Raw genomic sequence first — 27655 nt, 5'->3', positions numbered from 1 at the left:
ACTCTGCTGTTGGAAAGCCAGCTGTTACAGATTTTGATTTCTCCACACCGATTTTTCTGCACATAATCTTGTAAAGCAATCTTGGTACACCTAGTGCACCATCTATTCCTCAATAAATGTAAACTAACAGGAACCTCTTGCAATTTCTGATATATACAGATAATTGTGTTTGTTACTGAGGTTTAAATGAAACATCATAAAAGCAGATTGCACTTATTATGCAAACATACTAACATTTATGAAAATATGCCATTCTAAAGAAGTTTTAAATGGATCAAGTATTTTACCTTTTCAAAGTATAAAATTAATTTGTTCCTAATGCCTGTTCAAATCACATCAGGAAATGTGAAGTGGGCTTTCATTCAGTAGTTCAAATTTTAAATAATTTAAGATGATTTTAAAAAATTAGCCTTATAAATACAATATTGTCCAAAACATCAAAATAGACAAGCTTTCAAGGCCAAGTACGTATTCATTCTTGTCAATTGTAAGTATTCAATTCATCAATATGATAGGATTCTTTGAGGTCACCTGGAGATACTATGCACCTGTGAAATTTAAGCATATACTACCAGTTTACTACCATATGCTATTTTATGTCTCCCTCATCACTTGCCATTAGAACTATGAAAAACTTTCAGATTTGTAAAATTATGAAGTGTCTCATAGTTCAACTCTCTAACATTTAGACCGACAATGTCAAGTACACCCAAGCCTCACTATTCATAAAGCAAGAACAAGTAAACAAAACATTTTCAGCAAAACTACGCATCTGAGAATCTGCAGATCTACTAAAAATGAGTTAATTTAAAACCAGCTGCCAAACCTTGACTGACACTCAGCTGCACCACAGTGATAAACACTGAAAAGAAAAAGCATTCTTCATTTAATGCCATCTTCATGAAAGGCACACCCTTCTTAAATATTACATAGGTAGCAAGCCATGAATACTCTTCTGTTGTAGAAAAAAAATTTAAAATGTGTTTTCAATTCAGGCACTGCTTTTTAAATTCTTTATAACACCAGAATTAAACTAAGTATTTTAATATATTTAAAAACTTGTTTACCCACCTATTGGTACAATCCTCTCTGGTTCACAGCAGTAGAAGCATACCATATTCCCAACATTTTAACCGAAACTTGGTGTGTTTTACTATTTACCATTATATCCTCCAAGCAAAACCCAGTCCCCAGTCGCAGAGAGAGCTCTTCATCATGCCACGGCTGAGTCAGAACCAGTGACTGACCACCAACCAGTGTTTCTGACTAAACACGCTTGTTGGTGCTTTCAAATCAACACGCAGAAGACTCCAGGACCTGAGCACAGAGAGCTGCTTCGCAAGACACAAAATAGCCTGGGAACTAAGAGGATAACAAAGTGGCAAGATGCAGATTAGGTGACACTAAGGCTTCTTCTTATTGGTCTAGCCTGCTGTAATACTTTCATCTTTTTTTTTTTCCTAATTAAAAAACACACACACAGAGAAGGCAATATTGTAACTTCAGCCAAGATCCTTGTGTGTGTCAGACTCAACTATCTCTTTATCTAGCAGAATATGGATTATCAGCGCCTTGAGATGGAAACCCATACAGAACAGGTATTAAACACTACGGTTCCTCTCAAAGCACAAGTGTTCACACACTTGGAAGAAAAACCAGCACAGAATGAAATATGCTTTTAAAGGCACCTTTAATAAATCCAAAACCTTCAGAGTTGTCTTCTAGTGGCCTTCCATACACCATTAAGACATGGTGTTTCAAGAGTGGGTACCACAACTGAAGTGGGCAAGCTTCAGAACATGTATTTGCATCCAGACATCCTTTTAATGTGAGCAAAGTTAAGTGATCACTTCATTTCACTTTCCTTTTACAGACTCGTTATCTTCATCTTACCATAAAGCCCTACAGGTTAATAAACCCATCTCTGACAGAAGAGGTTACTTCCACAACATTCAGTTGTGATTTTGTACTGCTTCAAAAACTCACTCTTCCATTTCAACCATGCTGTCTGGTTATCTAGGGCTTCTCTCAATTATTATGTTAAATTAGTGATAACTGTATGTTCTAAAATATAATTATTATACTGATTACACAGTCTTACTGCATCTCAGTACGTAAGAGCTGTCAGAAAAAGCAAGAGCATTTTGATGAATTTTTCTGACAACAGAAGACAGTCTCTCCAATTCAAAGGAGAATTAAGATTCTATTTAATAAGAACTCAGTGACACTAGAACTGGAAACCAAAGAAGTACAAATTACATGGTCTGTCAGTTTGAAACCAGTAACCCCTCTGATAAATGGGAGTACTCTCCCCATGGATTGACAAGCTGAGTACATAAACCCATCATATGATACTGAGACGCACCAAAATGACACGGACACAAAAAAGGAACCACCACCACCTATGTTGTGGCAGAAGAAGTATTTCCAGCCAAAGGAAGGAAACCAATGAGGTCTCACCTGGAGTCAGTGTGACACCAATGTGTCACCCAAGTCTGAGATGGAACAGGGATGGAACACTTGGTCTAAAACAAACCTGAACTGGGCTCATTTTATTTTCACAAAAAAGGTCACGAAGAAACATAAGAGACACTTGCATTTATACTGAACAGCAAAAAGGAAGGAGACCAGAGACTGTCTGAAAGCAAGGACAACGTTGACAGAAAACTAAGACAAACTGCCCACAAATACATGTAGAAGATGTACCGGAATAATTTACCCCAACTGGATTAAAAAAACACATCGAAACAAAACAATAAACCTCAATATCTTACAAAAAATGACAGAGCGACCCCCAGGGTCTGCACTTGGTGGGACAGGAGACCCTACCATCTGCCTCATGTTCCTGTACGTCTGTCTGCCACACCAAGCCACAGAAAGCTGTACTTTGCAGGCAGGAATCGAGCCATTTCCATTCCAATATTGACAAAAGTGCAAACCAGCCAGGGCAGGCAACAAAATGACATCCTCCACTGACGAAGAATTGTTGTGTTAATGAATTACTGCCTTCAGACTTAGAGTAACAGGAAAGATCAGGTGTTTAATTTGTCATTATTAAGGATGTATAATGATTTGAGGGAATATTCCCCTACAGAGAATTGTAGTGTTTGCGGTAGTCCCTGTTAGGATTTACCTTTGATTTACATGCTCCACTACAGTGTTATTCAATATGACTGTTAAAAAAAAACCAAACCAAAACACAACATGAAAGGTACCCAATCATACAAAACTGAGAAAATCCAAGTTACTGCTAGTTGGTCAGTACGCAAGTGTAAGAAAGGTTCATAGCCCTGAAACTGTTCTTTAAGAACAAAGGTCCATGAGAAACTTATGTTATTTTGGTAGCTTTCAATTAATATTTATGACTTAAGTGAAATGGAACAAAATTTGATTAAAAGCAGCAAATGTGTGCAACTTCCTGTAACTTTAAAATTTCATTTCTAATTATGTGTTGAGAAATATAATTAAAGTCATCTGCATACCAAAATAAATGTTATTTACAAATGAAAAATTAGAATTCCTTTGTTTCCCTGATAGCTTGGCTCATTAAGCAAATGTAAATGGAGTCACTGATGCCTTGCCATAAATGTTCGCTGTCTGTTTCTAAATCAACATAACTTTCACTATTTTTATCACTGCAATTTTTCACATCTCTGACATATTATTCAAGATGTTTAATGGGAAGCACGCTGCAAGAGGAGGTGAGAGGCTTGATAGGAGGGTCCAAAGCTTGAGCCAGGAGACGGCGTGCAGCGACCCAGCCAAAGCCTAGCAGCCAGGTGAGAAATTCCTAACTGCACTAGCAAGTTTCACAAATTAGTTTTCATTTTACAGTAGGAGAAATTTTAAAAACTTTCATTCTTTCACTGTATTCTGCTAACAGTGTTTGCCTAGTTTTACTAAACATTATTTCAGTTACTTGTTCTCCCAAAGGGCAACCACTATCCTAAGTACTAAAAGCAAGCCTTTGTTTAGAGAAAAGGAACTGTCATAACAGCTCGTACTGTTTTACACATTCAGCTGTGTTAAGAATATATCTGTACCAAATTTCTTATTCTTCAGATTGACCTGACTAGGTTGCAATTATTCAACTTAAAAAACAAAGCAGCAAAGCAGCAAGCGTTCATACTTTATGGCAATTACTTCCAAGTGCTTAGGCACTTGTATTTTCCTCAGTTTTGCATCTGTTGTATGAAAATCTTATACTGTCTCAAATCACAAGGGAAATCACTGGATATATTATAAAGAAAGTATTTGTCCAGACCTAGGGCGGGCTGGTAAGTTCACCAGATCATCTTCCTACTATCTTAAATTCTTGTCAGTTTTCCACATCTGTCAATTGAGAGATACCAGGCTACAGACATCATAACACAGCACAACTATTTTCTGTTTTTCTTAGTACAATATTTAACTGGAAAATAACAAAAATACAGTAAAATGTCATCTTATCTAGGGGTCCAAACATAACTGTCATGTGAGCTTTCCAAATTTGATTAAGTATACTGAGCCTGTAGACAGTACGTGGTTCAAAACATTTTACTGATTCAAAAAGACATGTAAGCTACACAGTTTTCTGGCATATAATGAAAAGTTTAACTCTAGTTCTGACATGCACTTGAAGATTCAATAATCATTTCAAACACTCTCAAATATTTTATTTCAGCTTTTTAATCCTAACAGAAGACTTATTTTTCACTCGGTTCTACCTTTATTACACACAGCCAATGGCTTATAAAAGTAAGCTGTCAGTAACCAGAAAACACTGAATTTCTCCGTAGTCTGATACAATATATAGCAACAGAAATTCATTTTTTCAGAAGTTCATTTTTTTCCCCCTGAGAACACAGGTTGAGTTGGAACACACAAGCAGACACCAAAAACTCTGCAAACATATTACACAGGGTTTAAAAATCTGGCAACTTCCCCAACAGAACACGTACTGTTGAGCTAGCACATGTAAAACAGCAACCACACGCGCATGTTTCCTAGAAAAGAAAGAAGACTAAACACTTCCTTCTGTAATTCAGTTTACAGTATCAAATGCTGCAATATGGAGGAGTGTTATGAAATTACTATACATCAACTTGATCAGAGAGATTAAAACCAAATACAGGAATATTACTTGAACTGCTGACCTGAAAATATGAGGAACTACAAGCTATAGCTGAGAGGCAGAGTGAGCTGATTTGGGGACTGAAATTTTCAGACAAGATGATGCCTATGCTGAGGTAGGATCACTGAGTATGCTACGAAAATTTAAACAGAGAGGGAGGGAGTCACTATATGTAAGAGCAATTAAGCCAGATTTGAGATTGTACAGGTGAAGATGCCAAAGGTACATGGAAGTTAGGGGGGACAATAGTCATTAAATGGAAAACAGACTACACTCCAGCTGAAGGCATGCTCAGGAAAGGACTGTACGGCTGAAATGCTAGCAAAGACACTGTGATGAGCTAATAGGCCACGGCAATCAAAAAGGCTCAAATGTAAACTGAGGTACTGGAGGCAATTTGATTTGATAGAGGCTGATAAAGTAACTGGGATTCTGTTAAGACAAAGGCTGAGAAATTTAAGATGAGACGGTGAAAATACACTCTACAAAACTAAAAGGAAAAAAAGTAACTACAGTAGAAACAAATATGACATGGAACCATCTGAACAATTTTTTTCCAAGAATCAGACCAGATTTTGTCCCCATTCATTTTTTTCTTATATGCTTCTCATCCAGTCTCCTTAATTTTGTTTTGAATTATAGCACTTCAGTCTTAATTTCTCCAATTCTTTGTTTAAAACTGAAAAAAATCTCCTAGCCTATAAGTTGAAGAAAGAAAGGCTTTCTTCTTCATACAAGAACAGAGGTGCAGGTTGGCTAAAGTTGAATATTATGCTCCTCAGTTTAAACACCATTTCTTTCATGAATCACGTATTTTGCACACCTGAAATATCTGGGAATACAGGTGAGGGCCTGGCTGCAGATGGTAACAGTGACAGGTATATCGAAAACAGAAGTGAGAACAACATTAAATATGAAATAAAATCTATTAAAACAGTAGCTCTTAGATTTTTTTAATTATAGACCTCAGTTTAAGTATAAATAAACTTTCCACAACAAGCCTAGTAAAAACTGGTCAAAAAAAGTTTCCATTTCAAAGCATGAAAAAAAAAATCAAAATAACCTCTGAGGCCTGAGGTAAAGCTTTCTTTGAACACTTAGGGCAAAGGAGACTTAATAAGGCAGACCTCAATTTGATACAGCTTGAGATTTTTTTCCCAGGGCTGAAGTCTAGAAAATTGAAAGAGGTTGGTTTGGTTGGTTGGTTTTTTTAGCATACCTTTTTCTCTATTTTGTCTGTTAGACCTCAGAGTATTCAGTGGTCTTCTGTAAGCTCAATGTTTACTGCAGTCTCTCATATAATGCAAATAAATTACATGTCCATAAACTTCTAATGTTATTACGGATTTTCATTTCAGATGGTCAGAAGAGAATTTTAATGCTCATATTTAAAACCAAGAGAAAAAACTGTATGCTGCTTTATTCAAGTAACCTACCTCTTAAAGAAATTAAATGCCATGCTGACACCAACAAAGAAAATCTATGAGAGTACATAAAACGCAACCAGATTGCTCAAATCACTGACATCTCAATAGCAAACACCCTTCTCCTAGGGATATGAAAGTCCTTTAGATGCTTTACTGTAATGTATGCTTACATTATACTTGCACATCAAGTATAATAAGTCAGCCTTTTGTTTTTACATTTAATTTAAAAAACAGCTGTTCCTTCTTTTGCATCAATATAGACATAAGGAAGCATTTGTTCTTTGGAAATTATAGCTAAATGCAAATCCTGAGGAGGCTTCTCTTCAGTTAATTTAGTTCCTCGACTACCATCATGTGCCAGGAATATTAGTTATTTTACTGCAGAAAGCAAAATTAAGAGGTAATGCTTCTTTTTGAAATGAGCATTATTTTCAGAACTGTCTCAATAGTTTTAGGATCCACTATATCTGAAAGACCAAATGTAAAATGAGTATTAATGTCAAGTCACTTTAAATAAACATATTTGTCAAAGAGAAGATACTTTCCTTTTTATTTTTTTTTTTAATTTGCTCAGTAGCAAACTTCTACTATGAGAAGTGGTGCAATTTCGGTATTGTTATAAGAATAACGACATACAGTGTCCTCGTACATAACAGTGTTTTACGTATCACAACACAAAAAGCAGGGAACAAATTAACACAGAGAAGAAACTTATCTTGCTGAACAGAACTGCATGTATCTCAGAGTAGTGAGATTTAATGATCAACAACGGCAAGGCAACAGTTCACGTCTGTGAACTCTGAAACAGTTTTTTAAAATGCGCATAATAACAAGCATTGTTTACTTACAGTGTGTGACTCCAGCCAGGGTTTGATAGAAGGTAGGGGTATCACTATCATCAGTGAGTGTCACATACACACCTCCAGAGAGCAGCCAACGGGAAAACGTGAAAGCATCTTTGTTGTGCAAGAGCCAAACCCTAAACTTCTCATAGTTTACCTTTTCACCCTGTAAGAAAAATAAGAAAACGTGAGCTGTTTTTCTCTGCTTTCTCAGTACCAGTAAACAGGAACCATCCAGATATATGAACAAGAATTGGGACAATCTCCCATAAAAATAAGTACTAAAATAATTTTTTTCTTTGGAGCTACGCCTGTTTTTCCATTTAATTCTGAAATACAGCACTGGGAGGGAAATTAGACTCCTCAGCTCTCTGCATTTCAACCACCTACTCAATGTGGCCTTTGGAAAGTTATTTACTCTGAACGTCAGGCTAAAGGGATTAGAAGACAAATGGTTACTTACAACTCAAAATAACAGCACTTATTTTCCGAATTTAAATTTATTATGATAGATAAAAGCTCTTACATGCCAAATAACAGGTGCTCTAAAATCACAAACATTCTGTTATATTTGTGCAAGTATACAAACACTTAACACAGAAAAATTAGCTTTGTGAATAACTAATGGTATGACTAATCACTGCAGTAGCAGGTCAATTTTTTGCTTCTGTTGACCAAAATCCGCTTTAGAGCATACATGTAAATATGACATTCACAGTGTCTCCTAACTCAGTCTTCTCTTGCTGGATGTCTCATGGAACTGCCTGTTCAGGAACACATAAAAACTATATCACAGAGTTTAAATGCTGGAGAGGCTGTTTAAACCATTTAGTTGAATGTTTTCCAACCTGTGGCCATGAAACCATAGGGACCAGCAGATTAATTTCTATAGGACCTACAAAACTAACTAAAATAAAAGCAAGCCTATTATCAGTAGACAAACTCATTATACGGAGATACTAATTTCCATGGGAATAAGCAGGGGTCTGCAAAGTGAAAGAGGTTTCAAGTCACTGATTATTTAAACTTCCCTAATATCACAGACCATCAAACTTCACTGAGAATCCAACAATTTACATTTGGCCACGGACTGTCTGCAACTGCCAACTGCAGAAAATCAAAAATTCACCACTCCCTTTGCCAGGTTGCTCAAATGGTTAATCACCATCACTGCTAAAGCATTTGCCATTATAATGGATTCTTTCAGGTTCCAGTTACTCATTCTTTTTATGCCTCTTTTTCCTAGACTAAAGTATGTTACATTTTTCTCCAACAAATACCTGCAGAAATACCCCAATACTTAGAACTACTATCACAGACTTCCACATGGTTATAATTCATGGAAGTCAAGATGCTACAATGCTATTCCATCACCAGTTTGATTTGCAGATATCCGCACTACTGACTGACAGCACGGTCCTAACCTTCTTCCTCTTACCAACACTGTTTCTGATCCTTCATCCCTTCTCTTTTGTGACAGCAATCACACTAGTGCAGTCATGTGGCAAAACAGATCTAGCTGAAAAATAACCTACAGGATTACGAGCTACAGAAAAAGGGCTTACTTCTCAGCCAAGATCAGTGTCCCAATCCAGTTCATCAAAGCAGCATATAAATACTTGAGACAGCACAAAGGTAGGAGAATGAATGAGGGTGAGGAAAAGGCTATCTCAACAGCGCGGACTTTGCAGGATTTAACCCATTATGGAACCACTTAAGCAAAAAAACCCTCTACTGCCAATTTAACAGAGAAGAAAAAAGCAGCCCACAATTTCTCTTAACAGTTTGGATCAGAGACAAGATAATTTTCTCACTACCTGTTCCACTCTCCCTCTACTTTTTTGCACTGCTTTCTGTAAATGCAGCAAGAGCTGTGTCACGTTTCACTATGACTCTGCATTGTTCCAACTGATTAGAGGACAGACAAGGAAGAAGAGGGACAGGAAAACTTCGGACAAAGGGAAAATAACATTTGAAGCAAGTAGTGTTTACAGCTGAGCCATAATGGAACCTGAGCAACTAGAGCAATACGGGTATCACTGAATTTATTTCCTGTATTTCAGAAACAAGAGTGAGGAAAATTCAGATGTATTTTGAAGCTTATATTTCTAGATGAGTACACGCAATAATTCTGAAGGATAGAAGTACCTATAAACCTCATCCTTGAAAGCATAAACTCATCTGCCATACGGCAGGAAGGAAGGCCCACAGCAGGAACATTAAACTTCTCACTCTCCAGCAATGACCTAGTATGATTAACAAGCCAGTAAATCCTGCTGAGTGGGTTATTACGCTATTTTCATTTTAAAAGAAAAATCAATATACAGCATTTTTCTTGAACAGGAAAATGGTACAAGGCCAGATTGATACTTCTCTTCTTGCAAGTCTTCATAAAGGATTTCTGGATTTCTTAGAGAGTGTGCTATTCACTTTTAGGGTATAATTCATCACACCATATTGATGGGAAATTATAAATAGGAAATACTGAAGTGGGTCAGCTCCAGAAACTGGACTGCAGTATCCATATGATTTATGATTCCAGCCAAGAACGTTGAATGTAATCATTGCCTACAAAGCCAACATGATGCCACCACCACAGATTAAACGAGTCTACCTCAGCCAACGCCCATAACCAAAGTTATCTTCAATATAGTACAATAAAATTTAAGGTAAATAAGTAATCTGATCTCCACAAATAAAGCTTCTAGTTGATCAGTTTTTCAGTGGAATGTATAATGATCATGAGATTTTGCTGATCTATAGCCCTCTGACAGCAAATGAAGCAACCAAAGCAGCACAAAAACCTAGGAATTCATCAGGATCACTAGTGCCGAGGAAGTATCTGTGAATATTTAAAAGTAACCATGGCCTCTTTTAGAGGACGACTTCAGCAAGCTTCATCAAGATTACATCTCTCAAACAACCTAAAGCATAAATAAATGTTGCAGTTGCTGGCAGGCACAGTGAGACAAAAGTAATACTATAAAACTATTATTTTTAAACAACCACTGCTGGCAGGCATTTTTAAATCCAGGATGCAGATCTTCTTTCCCCTTTTAGATCTGTGTTCTATATTTCTTCCCCGATTGCAATAAAATGTCCACATTAATGAATAAATTTCCACTAGCAATATTAGTATTTAAATTTACTTGATAACATGATTACCCTTGGGAAATTATGTCTTTCAAACTAGCACTGTAAGTATAGCAGCATGGAGAATGCCTACATTTATATACCAAACTGCTATTCACATCAATAGAAATTACATGTAATATTACAACATAAAAGACCTACCCAACTTAAACAAGGTCAGTTTGTTCTCATATATGCAAGACCATGTGTATGTCAGAGAAAAAAAAACCTACCCACTGTAATTTTCACATTTTTGTAAATGCAATAGGATAAAACCTGTATGAAATACCTCAGAAAAACATTTCTTGAGTGACTCTGGGACTTTCCCATCAACCACATGCAGCATCTTCTCCATCTCTTCACGGACAACATAACTCCCAGATTCATTAGAAAAGAGACTGAAAATGTCTGAGGAAGTAGAGATATGTTTAAGCAACTATGGTAATTAAAGTTTTACAAATATTAAGTTTGCAAGTGGCTAAGAATGCCAAAGGCTGTGCAACAACTAAAGGACTAAAAACTTAAATTTCAACATAGCTCAACAAGGTTTGGGTCAAGAAGTACCTCCTTTTTCTTTTACCATTGTGCACTAATCAAAAGGAAAAGAAATACTATCAATTCAGATTAACAAGGAAGACAAAACAACAGAAGCCAGTAGGCAGATGCTTTCATTTGTTTTGAAAAATATCAGTGCCATCCTCCTTCCTCTGCCCACATACAGTGATCAACAGTCTTTCTGTAGGATCCTAACATTTACATTCATGATGACTTATCAAATATCTCATTTTGGTGAGTATAGAAAACAAAAACACACTGAATTTCAAAATATACAGCTAAAAATGTCTTCAAAAGCACTACCTTTATTGTGAAACGTATGCTCTGGTTACATATAAAACCGGAGACTTAGTATAACACAATTCATGTTTGCTTTACATAAATGTATTTTATACACACTATCCACTGTCCTGTTGTTACCGCTCTAAGTTACATTACTTACATTTTGTCTTCTCTTCCTCTCTGCCTCTTGTAAGTAGAACTAATCCGACTATCAAGTTATTGAAGTGCAGCCCTTTGGATATTCCTCCAAATGAACAGTAGATAACCTACAAGAAAAAAACAGAGAAGTTAACCAAAAAGTTAAGAGGGAGAACAAAGATATGAGAACTAAAAGCAACAACATACACTGAAGCTCCATCTCATCTGGTTTTTAGGCTAGTCACCTCACATTCAGTTAAACAACTTTAATATTAATTCTGTCACACTTTTGTAGCTCTTCCAGTACCTATAAAATAGCCTTTCCAGGGTTTTTTATTTAGTGAAATGCAGGTACTTTTCATGAACAGCAGAACAAAACCCAGAAAGTTAGAAACTCCCAACGAAGACAGCTTCTTGCTTGCTCACTGGTGCTATTTCCCCAGACTTCTTATCAAGGTAATGAAGATGAATTCTCCTCCAGACTAGGCTTTGATAGTCTCAAAGCCATCAAGAGGTTGTTGGAGCATCAAGTGTTTCATTGCCCCAATCACAGGAGATACACCTCCAGTAAGCCATCAAAAACTATTGCTTCGAAAAGACGTGACACCAAAAAAACAAACCTTCCACCAACGATCCCTTAACTATCACAACACTGCAACTGTTGCTAGAATGACTGTTCCAGTTTAGTACCCCACCCTAACAATAGTATTTAAATTTTTTCTCCCAATAGAAACCACTAGAAATCAAGGCTTCTATTCAGAAGTTACTCGAAGATCCACAGAGCGGCCACCGAGAACAACGCAACCAACGGAAGGGCCAAAGCATCCACCTTTCACATGAAAAGTCTGTACACTGCAGCTTCACTTACTCAACAGCATCTTAACAGTGATTCAACACTGATATATGAGATATAAAGGAAGGAAGTCATTTTAGGACAAACGGCAACTACTTTTAGCAAACAAGAATTACCAACTCACATTGCAATATATTACTTCACCTTGCCTCTAACGCTACAGAGCACAAATGAAAATACGTATGCTGCACTGCTCTTCAAACATGGGCTCCTCCTGTAATCGCAGATCTATTCCTACAAGCACCACTACTTCAGTATCACAAGAAAGAAATCTGCGTTAGCTATTTGGGTTTAAAGGAGCCATAACTTACAAATTATTCTTACATGGAAGAATTGTTTCAGTGTCTGCATCTTTTAATTTGATTTTTTACAGGTATCACACTGAGTATCTAACCATAAAGAGGAAGTATTAAGTCTGGCTGATGGGGAACTATTACTGTGAAAGACCAGAACAAAGCGATTTGTCACTGAGCACGGTTTGCATAGCAGACTTATTTGCTGAACTTGTTTTTTAAATATAACTTTTTCAGAGGGAAAGATAAAGGAACAGAGGTCAACTTCTATTAAGAAGTGTTGTGCACATTTTAAATAGGATTTTCTTTACTTGCATATTAATTACATACTAAATAATATTAAAACCAGGAGGTGTACAAGCAGTTATGTACTGCTTTTTCATTTTTTCTCCAGTAAAGCCTTGAGTATACTCTTTTATCTGAGAATTTAGACAAATAGCAATCGTAGACTTCAGAGGTCAGCAGAGCTTCCGAATTCCTGGGGACAGATCCACTATTTTGTGTTTACCCACAAAGCACAGTGAATCATCAGTAAACCATGGGATGAAACCTGTAGATCTTAACTGCAACACCTGTATCCCTTCTCCTTGCTTTCCGTTTGCTTTTAAACTTAGGAACTACAACCAGACACAATTCTGAGAAGAAATAATCTGAAAATTCCCCCAAAATATACTAGATGCCTACTGCCTTCCACATTCTATGTCTCCTTTGAGTCTCTCAAGGATAATGGTGTGGGTCTCAAAAACAAGCTTCAGAAATATCTAACGACAAAGCTCAGACAGATCTCTGTTTCCTCGAGTACCTCCGTCTCAACAAGCTGGGATTCTACAAGAGGTTCACAAGATTACGTGGAACAAGAAGAGAGTTACTGGAACCAAAAGCCCTCTTTCTGTCCCCTCTTTCCCCTTCAGTAACAGCAGTAACAATGCCCCAGACAGAATCCTCAAGCACAAGGAAAGGGTGGAAGAAGAGAGCTGAATACCAGAGCCACGTGAATGAGTCACTCTTCATACTATCTCAGGCGTGGTTGGCACCTCAAGTAAAAATTAAGCCTAAGTGACCAAACAAAACCAGCCATGGGCCTGTCGAGGGCACTGGACAGATCTGGTTAAGCCACCTAATTCTACAGTGGCGAAAAAAAAGAAAAGGAAATGCCGGACAGGCTAGCTACATGAGATCTACTACCGTAACTGCCCTTTATGCTTTGTGCGTAACAAGGTGGGGAAAACCTTCCACTGCTGCAATAGGAAGTACATTAGCAGAATTCATTTGCAGAATGGGTTCTAGATGACCTCTGAAGATGTATCAGGCAACAAGGTAGGAAAAATTCTAAATTTTTGTTCACCTCTCTACTATCACAGTTATTACCAGATATAATGCTGAAGCAGACAGATTCCCTGAAGACACCTCAATATAGTTCTGTGTGTTACCTGCAGTAAATCCTCTCTTTGTCCACATGTCAAGCTATCACATTTCATTGCTATCCACTTAAGACTATTAAAAGATGTCTGAAGGCAAGTAAATGTAAATGAGGCCAATAACACCGAAGGATCTAATTCTACAGAAAACATTATGTATAACCTGCAGTTTCATTCCACAACGTGACATAGCACTACCCAAACACATTAACTTCCCATGGGGTGCTCACATCATCCTCTTCTATTACTACAGTTTAATCCATTTACAAATGCTCGAAGGGCTAAATTATTAAAAGTAAATTTGTGCTCTATTTGAACACAATAATTGTATATGCTTCATGGACAATGTCATGACAGACATTGGAATTCCACACTTTCTACTTCTAATCATTCTGATTTCACAAGATGCCTTCAAGGCTACACTGCATAAGTAAGCAATTTACCTTTATATTACATTGTTATCATTACTTTTTTAAAAATATGCAGTTAGCTCATCTGAACACCATAGTTTAAGTCTTAATACAACTATTTTTGATGAAAAAACCACGAAGAGCACAAAAAGGGAGAGAATTCTTACATTTCAGGTTAACAGGACTTCAAAGAAAAAATACTAATAATCAAAAGAAAAATAATTGTTTTTCTTTCACTAATTTTAATATATTTTCTTTATACTTTACTTTTCTCCAGCACCCAAATTCAACCTTTCTGTGCTTTTAGACTTTTTAAGAACAGCTATTTTATAGATCACCTTGAATAAAGCCATCTCCTCTCTTCATCCATCTGAAAGCATACTCCTTATTCAAACCCATTTCTGAGTTTTTCTGCTCACTTCTGTTGAACTGTGTAAGTCCCAGTTATGCTATCAGTTGAATGTCAAAGATTACATTTATGTAATATTTTAACACAGCACATTGGCACTTCATGATATAAACACAGAAAAGGAATTCTATGGATAACATCCAATGCACCAGTATTTAACGTATGTAATTACAACCATGGGCAGGCAGCATTACTTTGAGTTTAGCTGCTTAATCATTCTTTGGGAAGAGTTTATAAACACTGAATAGTTAGATAACAATATATAACAGAGATTAGCCTGCATTTCTAATGAAGAAGCTCCACAATTTTTCACATTAATGTGTTATTTGGAAAGCTGCTTCTAGTAAGATGTACCATCAAAACATGACACAATTTTGCATGGATACCGAAGAGTATAACAATATGGCTCCTTTTCTGTTAAAAAAAAAGGCTCAGTCTATACAAACAGTTCCCTTCAGGTCCAAATCCCTGGCCCTGTGCCCATATGCTCTAGTAAGGCTGCTGGAAGAGCAGGAGAGGATGCTCAAGGCAGAGACTATAAAATGTCCTGGATTCTTTCCCAATTTTATCCTTATGACCCCTCTTCTCTCCCAGTCCTTGAGAAGTCTGTGTTCTCGTTCTTTTTCCAGCCCCCTCAATGTGTCCTTCATGTCTCTGTTAGCATCCTTCCTCCTCTCTTTGCATTATCTGGACTGCAGCTTGCTAAGCAATTAGTCACATTTGGAGAAAAATATGCACTGACACTTATCCACTTAGTAAGTTTCACAGAATGCTGTGTATAAACCTTCTCACAATCATAATATATGTAGGTATGTATAAAATGCATGATCTAATTAGTCATTGAAATGACTGTAGAGGCCAAAGTTAGAAGGTTCTTTTTCAACATTCTTCCCCTCCTCAGTCTAAAATACAAAGCTACTAAAAACGCTTTCTTGAAATATTATCAGCATTTCATCCTTCCACCTCCTCTGAACAATACTTTTTCTACCAAATTTAAAAATAAATGCTGTGTTCATACATCTCACCACTTGACTAGCTTTACCATGACATAGCACATCTCTTAATCTCATTTTATTAGTATTTTCAACTCCATTTTTACAAGAGATTCTTTCACAACATTACTGTCCTGAACATTTAAAAGCGTTTCATGTGCATAACAATCATGTAAATTGTTTGACCAAAGTTCCACTGGCTTCAGTTCTCTGTTTTATGTCCCTGCTGTAAAACTTTGTGGTTTTAATTGAATTCCCAAAGACCTATCACTACTCAGATATGAAAAAATATTATTCAAAACATGCAGAGAAGACAGCCCAGCCATCTGAGGCTCAAAATAATCAATTTTAATGACTGAAAGACTGAAAACTCAGAATAAGGCTTTAAGCTGCCTAATGACTTTGCCTGCCTCTCCACATCCTAAAGCCAGGAATTACAAAACATCCCTTTACATCATGAGCAACCAAATTCAAGTTTTGTCCACATTTACAGTGTTCCATCTCACAGATATGACTACTGCATTGCCTGAATATGAAAGCTAGGAGACAGTAATTTGTACTAGAACTTTGAGATGTCAATGTGCCAGTTTTGATTAGATTACATCAAAAAACAATCATGATTTTTCCATTAAATTTATTTCACCAACTGGAAACCAAGAACTGTGGTACAACTGTGATGAGTGTTAAAAGAGATCATCACCACCAAAACTCTATCTTTAAGGACACATTTTTGAAAAACAAAGTACAAGGTAGCCAGTAGACATTTGAAAACCTGGCATCTATTTTTCACCAAAAGTTTACTTCATCCAAATCAGTGATTTAATCCTTAATACTGGCATCAAAGGGACAAAAAAACTACACGTTAACTCATAATGTAAAATTCTCAACATTTTAAGTTATTTCAAACCAATTGCATACAGTGTAGAATACATATTTTGTTTAATCTTATGGGATACTAACGGTCAAAGCATCCAGACACCATATACAGAAATTAATACCAAAAACATGCTTTAAGCTATGGGGAAATCATATACTTTCTTTTAATTTGATAGTGCTAACACACATTGCAAATTTTCCTGTTAAGCACTTGACCACCCACATAAAAATCAAACTGTTATTACAGAAGCAAGTAATATCATCCTCTTTGTCAACACTTTGGAAAAACAGAAAAAAGAATGGAGAAAAGATCAAGCTTAGGAAGAAAGTAACTCTAGCACAGTGTGAAACCTTTTGCAATGCACATTTCAATACTCACATTATCTAAACAAAACTGGAAGACTTTTACACTACCTGTGAGGTAAATAACACTGAAGATACCAGAAATAGAAGCTGTGATTAGGAACGACATGGAGCAAGATATCACTAGAAAAGTTTGGCTAATTTTCTTTCTTATCTATATTTTAATTTCTCTCTCTGGACAGGGGCAACACTATGAAAGAAAATAATTTTTTAAACTTCCATGTGTACAGGGTTGTATTACTATTTTTTTAGATATATACACATATTTATATCCATGTAGCATATTTTGATTCTGGCTATTTTTCATTTCATTTACACACTTATTCTATGTAATTTTTTAGGAGATTGTAAAGATTAATCTGCACTTTAGAAAACAAAGTAAAAGCCAATGGAATCTCAGAGAAATCAAGAGCAAGTACATCTCCAGAGTAAACAGAATCCTCTGTTATAATGGCTACACATAGCGTTAAAACTTCCTAGCCTTTTACTCGCCCAAAACTACACCTGGATATTCAGGTTTACTTCCAAGTCATCTACCACCCTCTTAGTGGTGTTGGAATCAGCAGCTCAGTCAAGCACACATCAGTGACAACCCATGACCCAAGCCTGGATCATTACCTCCAGACAGAGAATGTACATTGTGATACTGTATGGAAAACCGAAAGAAAATAAATTAGTTCATGTACCTGTACAGGCATATTTGTGTGTGCACATCTACCCATGTACACTACCAACCACATGTGTCTCCCCAGAAAAACAGCAAGTTCATTGATTACCTCAGCAACTTTTGGAGGGACTCCATCACCAAGGACTTCCCTGATGAAGCACTGTTGAGTCATATAATATGAGAGTCCACAAGTTCTCTTGAAAGCATCTTTCAGTCGCTTTAGCTCTATGTCTGTAACTGTGTTGAATGAGAAGAGAGGAAGAAAAAAAAATCTGGTCAATAAAGATGTTGTAGAAATGTATTAGCTTAAGGATTCTCAAAATCCCAGACACCATACATTTACCCTTACAAGAAAAAGATAGGATGAAATTAAATATATAATTTCACCTAAATAGGAAAATCTGACTACTAGAAAATGAGATCTAACAACCTAATCTTCTCAAAGAGAGAAGTGAAGTGGACCTAAAGTTAACACCAACGATTACAACAGTTCACTGCCTAAGTTTTCTCTGACTACAATAGCTTGTTCTAAATTAAGCATCATTATTGTCACATAAAAGGAAAATAAGCCAGCTTTATGATCAATTTTACACTGCATGTAAGCCAGAGAAATGATCTGTAACCAACAGTGGCGAACATTACTAAGAGCAGCTCCAGCCGCATGTTTCAAGCAGTTTCATCTAGCAACCAGTCTACTTTTCTGTATAAAAAAAAAAAAAATTTAATCACCACTTACATGCTTATAAGACAGTACAGCAAAGCACGAATTTAACAAGAATACAACAGTTAAACTTTGGACTAAATGTAATTCTTCACCTAAGATTTTCTTGCACAGTCAAAATCTGCTTGCCAGCTAAAACCTGTCCAAACTCGTTCACAATCTGTAAACATGAAAAGCTTGATGACATCCCATTCATAGTTGCATATGAGCTTCCTGAAAAGCTGTCCCTGCTTTCCGATTTTACAAGCATAAAGCAACTTTCTAACGAAGTGTTTAAGTGAAGTACCTCGCTGAACAAAACAAGCCCTTTGTCAAAAAACAAGTTGCAGAGAATAACGCACCACAACCTGGATCACACGTAAATTACCACGTAGTGCAGGAAGAGCTACTTACCATCTAGAATCCAAAAGAAACGATGCTGTACATGACAGCTATTTCACCGTATTTATAGTAAGGCATTTTCCTTCTCCTGATATAACAAGCCAGACAGAAACAACACTGACATGGCCAAAAGCTTGTCAAGCTCTTTGTCAGCCAAAATAAAACAGAACACTCGAGAGCTTAATCCAGCACTCTCTTTAAAACTTCTACATTTCAACTAATTCATTCATCAAAAGAAAAATCACTCCTTAAAAGTAAATCACGTTGAAACATTCCCCCCTAATTTTAATCGTAATCGACATTGAAACAGACTAGTGACTTCATTTAACAATTGTGTGTAAAAACAGAAACTGGGTTATATTTCTTTTCAAATTTTATTACAGATTCTGGGTACTTTTGACAAGAAAAAAATTCAAAGTATCTAAGAAATAAACCCCACGTATGACCCACACAGCACTGGTGCTGTCAAGTAACATGTATTTGGCAAAAGACATGTTCAAGTTATCATCATCACGTATCTTGTTTTAATAAAACAACCATACTTTAATTATATGGCAGAAGAACGTTGGTGTAACACTGTTACCTGGCTTACAGGTGTTTAAATGTCATTATTTCATATTAATATATCTGTCCACAGAGTCATATTCTTTCTTTCTGCCTTTACATGTGATGCTTTAATGAATGCTCAAACACTGTTAGGCAAATCAGTTCAAGTTTTCTTCCAAGATTTTCTCTACCTAATTGGAAACAGACTCTGAGGTACGATATTTACAATCTGAAGTGACATCCTCCACACTCCCCAGCTCTCCTGAATCACAGAAGCAGAAAGCAAACCGAAGATTCTGAACGAAGAAACCAACGCTCGCACCAGAGCCTTTCCTCCAAACATGAATTAGCAGAAGCGCTTCACATCAGAGGTGCACTACCCATCAGAGGTATGCTTCACCTCGTCTCCCCCACACCTCTTACGCACAACATAACTACAGGAAATTTTCAGTCAACAGGCACAACTCCCCACCACGTTTAATGAGTAAAAGCTTGGGACTGCTAAGGGGACAAAGAAAGGGGAAGCTACTGGCTTTGTTATTTTGGCAAGGTACATAAGCAAACAACCTAGATCCTAGACATAATCTAGCAACATCTCTTTGATGAAAATCTTTTAATTTATTGTATTTTTTATATGCATGCGCACACACACTTTTAATAAAAACAGACTCTGCATTCTGGTTTTTTTCTCCCCCTCTTAATTTTTTTGAACTCCTCATCAGTTAATCCAATCCGGTTTGTGGTCATTTAGCAAAAAATTTATAAACGAAGTACTAACTAACCAGATGCTTACGGTTTTACACACATTATAATGGCCTTCCAAGTAAACCAATTACTGCTTACTACAGGCTGAAACATACACAACACTTAATACAGAATTGTGTTATCAACAATGTTTTCAGGTTTAGTTTCCTGGCTGCATAGAAAATTCAAATCATTTTCATAAAAAACTATGAGGGAAATATCTCTTTATCCAGAATTCATTTCTAACTATTGATTTTGTGTCCCTTGTTCCAGTTCATTAAAGTTTCTCCCCAGCATGGCAGCACGGTGGGGAGGAGCGAAGGAGGCTCTGTATAAACTCAGCCGCACACCGGCACAGTGCTGCGCTCCTGCTGCACTGACAATCCCTGCAGTTTCTGGGCAGAGCAGCTTCACACCACTCTGGTTACCTTCCTGCTGCTGTCACTGCTGAGCCCACTTACGGCAAAAGCACTCCGCAATAAGAACACAAGTACAATCTTGCTGAGTTATACTTGTACACTGTTTTCTTGCTAGGATTAATTAAAAGAAAAACAGCAGCGCAGAACCATGTAAAACTTCCAATTACTGTTTTAATAGAAAATTTTATTAATCCAATAAATGTGAACTGGCTATATGTAATAGGCTAGAATGTAAAGTTATTTTAGTCAGTCAAGCACTTCCATAATCATAAAACTTACTGGCCATTCCTTTATGAGATTTACTTGTATTAACAGAAATTAAAGACATTTGTAAACTGACAGCCTTAACTGCAGACCATACTGGTACTCCAGAGATATTTTATCTATCACCTTACATCCCTAAACGCACAAAACAAATTACATGTTTCCAGGAGTCACTAAAACGCCACCACTTCTCTGGTGACAGAACTGCATAGAGCAGTATTTCTTGTCCTAAACTCTGATGTAACACAGAAGAGTGAATTAACTTAACCTTGGTAGAGCTGCTGTTCTGCAGTTTTGCCGGACAGAGAAGGCACGTCTTGAGTAAAGACAACAAGCAGAGCAATGAAACTTAGGCCAAGTACATCTCAGGAATCCAGAGTACGCCCAAGAGCACTGCAGGCAGCAGTCATCAGTACTTCCTTGAGCATCTACGACTGCCAAGCAGATACTTCAGGCAGGAGTGGGAAAATCCCATACATACATATCTACTATGAAATGCAGAAGTGACTGGGGTCCTGCCGAAGGTGAGGAAAGGTTCAGAAGAAAATTAGTCAACCAATACTACATCAAGACCTTCAAAAAGAACTGTCAGTGTATCATTTAATAGTAGATGATAAATTGACACCGCTAGTCCATGTTCCATTTCAAAGGCAAGTCATTAGTGCTGGAGATGACTTAACATAATTGTTTGCAAGCAGAAACTACAAAACAGGTAATGGAATTACAGGAAAGGCAATTACTTCCACTCCTTCCCCAGGACACATTGAAATGACTGATGCAGGCCATTTAAAATCATCTGCAAAGCTTTGTAAAAGTAAGTTCATTACACATTTAGATCCAGGCACATGAAAGTACTACTGAAATGAGCAGAGCATAAATCAAAGATATTATCAATGTTTACTATGAGTCTGCAAAACTCAACACAGAGATGTTATTCAACACAGAGATGGGACATGATGGCATGTTGAGAGGAAATAAAACTAAGTCTTAAATTATGAAAGTAACATTTCCAGAAGTGATACATCTATTACTATAATAATACTAAAATTAGAACACTCACATGCCCACAAGCTAACTTTTTTTCCTCTCAATTCCACAAGTCCTATGCAGCAGGCATCACAGACCATGGAGATCTTTTTAATGCCACTTTTAGATGTAAATGTAGTTAACAACTCTGTTTCATAAACTGACTTAAGCTCCTTCATTACGTATATTCACTTTTTCCAAAGGCCCAGTCTTGCCAAACACTTTCAGGAGACAGTTGTTCACAAACAGGGAAGAAAAGACCATTCACAAGCTGCTTTCATTAGACATACATAGACACTACACTATCAGATACACTGTTGCTGCATTCATAACCTGACAGTGAAAAACAGAACACGTAAGACTTCCCAAAATAAGTTTACGGTAGTCAACACAGCAAAAACCATCTCCACATTGCTCCTACCAACAGGTGGCACAACCTCAGTATTACTTCAGAGACAGCAACGCAATTGCAACTGCACACCTAATTGTTTACACTTCAAGACTGTAGAAGCTAACTTTTTATTATGAGGTTCTAATTCAAAATAATATAAACAGGTTTCAGTAGTTAGATACTGTATTCTAATTCTTAAAAATATATCTGCCCAATTCTAAAAACCACCATGGTCTTTTCCACAAAAGAAAAACTCACAGACTATGTCATTCCCTCTAGGTAACTTTACTAATATAAATCTCCTCAATGCTACCTTTGCTGGACAGCTTCCAATAAAGTTAAAGACAGTTAAACAGAAGATTAGTGCTGCATCCAACTCTCCAGGGAATATTCGAGCTCCAGTTTGTTTAATAAAGTTTAAATTAAACCATGCGACCTCAGATAAAAATGTCACCACAACTTACTTAATTGTAACAAAACTTCAGCTCATCCAGCTGCTGAGGATATTTTTAGTTTAATAGGGTTAATTAAAATTAATGCTGTTTATATGGATTTATGGTTCTACTGTTTTTTTAAATTTACATCTGTCCAGACAATGATTTGTGTAGTGCCTTCCAACACACTCTCATGCTGGAAGCCACCCTCTCTGCACTGCTTTCACTCCACATATTTATCACCAAGTCATCCTGGAGTTTTCCTTTTAGAATTAAACTGTATCTGAAGCTCAAACTATGCAAGCCTAGATGTCCAGCTCTAGACTTAAGCCTTATTTTGCCACTCTCACAAAACTGGCTGGAATTTCAGAGGGGATCCCTGCCAGCGGTGTTACTGATATAAACAGGAGCTGCAGGGAATCTGTCTCGGAAAAAATATGCTACATGTCCATAGAAATATCTGTAGAAATTACATTTTTGTAATGTTCAAGTAACATCTTTCTTTAGATGTACCCTAAGGTCTGTTACCTAAACTAAGCTGGAGGAAATCAACCCTTACAGTGGAGTTTTCACAAGTTTTGCAGACACAGTCTCATTTCATTTTAGAAACTTTTTTCTTTTCACATCCTCTAGCGCTAATCCCACCCCCACCTTCTTGTCTTTATCTTGGAAACTTTTAAAAAGCATTGTGAGTAACGTATGGTTCAACATTCAGCACAACCTCTGTCACTTCAAGACAAAGGTCACAGTGAAAAGCACAGGACAACTTTATACAATAAAAACACCTGTGCAACACTCAGCAAGCTGGGAAGCAAATACCTGTCTCAGCAAAAGTTACTCTGCTGTTACAAGACTGCTGGTGAAATTTATTGAGTCATCAAAAAAAATATGACTACATAACTAAATACATCTAATATTGATACTTTCGCTAGTTCACTTCCTGTTTTGGAAACAGAGGTAGAAGAAAATGGTCACGTCAAAGCCAATTCCTCACTGATCGAAGTACCGACATTGCAAACTCTATCACCCTTCCTTCGAGACTAATGAGTCTAAAATAAGCTTTGTACAAGCTACCTCAATAGCATGTTTTATTCAAATACTGTAAGAAAGTAGTCAAAATCTCCCTCGAGATTTTAACTTCCACCTAAAGCACGAACCAGAGTAACCTATCTTCCCATCTTTCAGCATACGGCTGCTCTCCAGTGCCCTTGCAAAAAGTTTAACGATTTATAGATGCACTGAAGATAAGCACCACCAAAATGTAGGAGCAAGCATTGTTGCTGAAGATGCAACAGTTCACATGTGAGAGTTAAGTACTATAAGAAACAAATATTAATTTTGAAGTGAGCTTGTCTAAAGGTTAAAAGAAGTGGTTAGTCGGGCTTAATGGATTTATTACAGCTTATGTAACGTAATTACTATATAGCTTGCCTGTGACGTGTGCAACAAGAGCAAGCACAATAAATGCATTTTCAATTCCTATTTAATATTTATTAGGAAAGCCAGGCCAGCCAGAAAAAACATCTTCCTTTACAATGCTTCTTCCCCTGCCCTTCAAAATCCAAGCACAAGTATACAAAGCACAGCTTTCAAAAGCACGCAGTTGTCTGTTGTAGTAAAAAAGGATAAGAATAAAAGCACAGCACTGGAAGTCTTTTCAAACTGCCCAAGACATTCAGGCAAGAGGCACTTAACCTCTCCATGTCTTAATTGTCTCAACACTAAAATGAACACAAACTCTAGTTTACATCAGACAGATGTTTGATATATGATCTAAGATACGCTGTAAAAGTACTGTAAACCACTACTAAGGTACTGCTTTAATCAGTGAAAAGGACAGAATCCCAATAGTTTAACGGAGGGTAGGCGGAGTTAATCTGCCACGGCTACTACGAAATGACAGCCAATTAACGTAATCTATAACAAACTGGACACAGAAACAACATGTATACCTGTTCTCTTTCCTTATTAGAGAAAGTAGTGACTGCTGAAAACAAATCAGTGACTTGGTAACCTCTATTTACATCAGAATCACAAAGTAACATACAAATCATCACTTCCTTTAGTATCAGAAGCAGTAACAGCACCAAAAAGCTTAAAATCTTTACGTCTCAAAAGCCTAATATATTTCATTTGGCTACATGAAAAGAAATTATTTATTCTAGTTTACAGATGACTAGCAAAGAAAAAAATTCAAACCAAGGCAGAGGACCACAATGTATCGACAATGCTGAAAACCAAAACAGGAAACAAATTACTGCATAAGCAGGAAGAAAAAAAACAGAGAGGATAAAAAGTTCACTTAAGGTGAAGGGTCAAGAAACTCTGAGCTCATCTGACTAAAGTATCTTACAACATACCTAGCAGGGCTAGTATTTCTTCCCAGAACTGTAAGCTTCAAAATGCCCACAATACTCCATGAACACACACACACAAACCTGAATTTCCAATGTCGCTACTGGATGAAAAATAATGTGCTATGTCAGTGCCTTAAAAAATAATTTAAAAAAAGATGAAACACACACACACAAAAAACCCAAAACAAAACAAAAAAACCCCCCGAATCCACACCAGTCCTGCAGAGCTCAAGTACACAGAGCAAGCAATAATTTGCAACCATCAGCATAACACCGCATCTTTTCTTTACTAAAAATAACCACACCTGAATTTTAATAAAACAGACAACTTGATCATCCTTCAGAAAGCAAGCAAAATTCACCTACCTCAAGCTCTTCCTGACTTCCAGCTCAGGTTTTAATAATTCTAATATTTTTATTTTTAAGTGACAATTTTACAGGTTCAATATCAAACTCACAGGGCATATAATTCTCTAACCAGACAATCATCTTCCCTGTAATCACTTGCTCAATATTTCCCCCAGGAATCTTCATCCTAGTTATACATGGAAATTTTATCACTTTTTTCATTAGTCTTTACTGTGACTTAATGGCTACGCTTATGAAGTTGTCAAGAACCAAAACAATTACTAAAAAGCTTCAAAGAGGTAAAACATGCAAGTGAACGTAAAGCATGTTTGGGAACAACCCCAAATAGAGTTGTTCTGCAAAATACAATTGAGATAAATGAACCTGCTATGACTAAAAAGATGACCTACACACCCATTTATCCCTGTCAAAAAGGAATCCACTTGAGAATATTTTTGGGGAAAACACAGACAAAAACCCTGTTCCCCTACTGAAAAAATTAATCCACTCTTAAGGAATTTTTAATAAACAGAGTATCAAAAATGGCAACATTTAAATTACACAGTGCATCTCACTAAAAACTCAAGTTTTAACATGACGTTACCAATAACAGGAATTTAAAGATAACAGCGACACAGTTGTGGTATTTAAAAAAAAAATCAAAATATTCAATCCATTTGTACTTTTTTTCCTCCTACCTATTGTTTGGTTTTTGGTAGTAGTGGCTCATCCTGGGGATAAAGCTTTTCTTGGTTCTGTTAGCCCTAACCATAATGCATATCAAAGGTTTAACATCTTGTGCATGGAGAGCAGAAGATTTAGTTATTACAATAGGATTTGCCAATTTTCTGTAACATGAATACTGAGCATTTATGTGACGCTTTTAATCTTCAAAGAGCTTACTTCTCACAGTTACCATCCACAAAAAGAATGCCATTAAGCATTATTAGTCTGTTTTATCCATCTGTAAAGTGTCTCCATCAGGGCACACACTGTCACATTGCTATTTGGATTATGTTTGCTTCAAGCAAAGCTAATCACTACAGGTTCTGTGACAACCCTCCTCAAGACCAGTGTGGATAGGAATTGCTACATAATAGCCCCAACAGTGAAATAATCCTCCCACCATCTGAGCACTTAAATCTTATTGGCTATATTTTATATCCTCAGGAATTAAAGGAGTCTAGTTTTATATGCTTACCAATCCAACCCCGTAAGCCACAGAAGAAACCTGAAAGAACCTGAAAATTCAGAAACCTCTGCAGATCGTTAACATAACTTTTACCATACACATGATGATAAGTTTAAGCGCAATAGACAGCAGTATTAGGGACAAAAGTAATTACTGTTATCAATTAAAGAACTGGTAAACTCATTCTCAGTGACTGAACAAGCTATTTCTAGCTCTGATTAATCACAGGATGCCACCTTTCCTGGCCACAGGCCCCTGTCAGAGCACTTATCGCTTCTTCCAATATGAGGTACTGTTACTGCTCTAGATGCTCTGAATAAATCATTGCTGACCCTGAAGAAGAGAAAACACTCAGCTAGGTGACCAGTACGGCCAGTCAGGGAAAACAGTACAGAAAAGAGGAAAGGTGGCAGAGGTACAAGTTTTAAGTGGTTTAGACAGAGCATAAGCCATCTTGCAGCAACAGCACCAAGAATCCTAAATTCCATCCAAAAGATAGAAGCACCATGGACAAAAATTAATCAGGAGTTAAGGAAGCCCTAAAAGTCAGCAACCCCAGTCTGGGATGCCTTACCTTCATCTCAGCATAGTCATTGCTCATTGCCCTGTTTCTAACCTCTTCATTCCTCATTTTTCTTTCCTTTTCCACTACTGTTTTCTTCTGATGCTTTTTCGTAGTTTACATAGCTAGTACATGATTTCCTAGGATGATGGTTTTAGCTCTCAATCCTTCCAGTATTTGGAATGGGTATTTATTCCGATTTAGATTAGAAATAAAACTCTACTCTTCATCAGTTTTCCTGGCAAATATGCCAAAGGTTTGTATTGTCATAGGTAAGCAGAACAGTTTCTATCACAATTCAGAGAAGCCACTTCTACTTTATTACCACCATGAAAATCATCTACACATTTATGCTTGTTAACATATACAAAATTACATTATATAACTCATTTCCAAGAGTTATAAACAGCCCATTAAAATGAAAGGCAAAGGCAAATGCGAACTATGTAAATGCAAACACCACATAAGGACCCTGCTACAAAATAAATTGTAAGATAACA

General features: G+C 36.8%; 1 protein-coding gene across 1 annotated transcript in view; it reads right to left on the bottom strand.

The window, feature by feature from the left end:
• The window catches only part of LOC104468308 (ubiquitin carboxyl-terminal hydrolase 32-like), a gene marked incomplete at both ends in the record, with an annotated part of 36769 nt that extends 18762 nt beyond the window's left edge, over positions 1 to 18007 (bottom strand). The window contains 4 exons of the mRNA XM_010082378.1: positions 7389 to 7548; positions 10804 to 10922; positions 11512 to 11617; positions 17880 to 18007. Coding sequence (XP_010080680.1) covers positions 7389 to 7548; positions 10804 to 10922; positions 11512 to 11617; positions 17880 to 18007 — 513 coding nt within the window. The remainder of the gene's footprint in view (positions 1 to 7388; positions 7549 to 10803; positions 10923 to 11511; positions 11618 to 17879) is intronic.
• Positions 18008 to 27655: the final 9648 nt, after the last annotated feature.

Source organism: Pterocles gutturalis, unplaced genomic scaffold, assembly GCF_000699245.1.
Source record: "Pterocles gutturalis isolate BGI_N339 unplaced genomic scaffold, ASM69924v1 scaffold28649, whole genome shotgun sequence".
In the NCBI taxonomy this organism is placed as follows: domain Eukaryota; kingdom Metazoa; phylum Chordata; class Aves; order Pterocliformes; family Pteroclidae; genus Pterocles; species Pterocles gutturalis.
The sequence above is the reverse complement of the archived record's forward strand: the minus strand, read 5'-3'. Positions and strand labels throughout refer to the sequence as shown.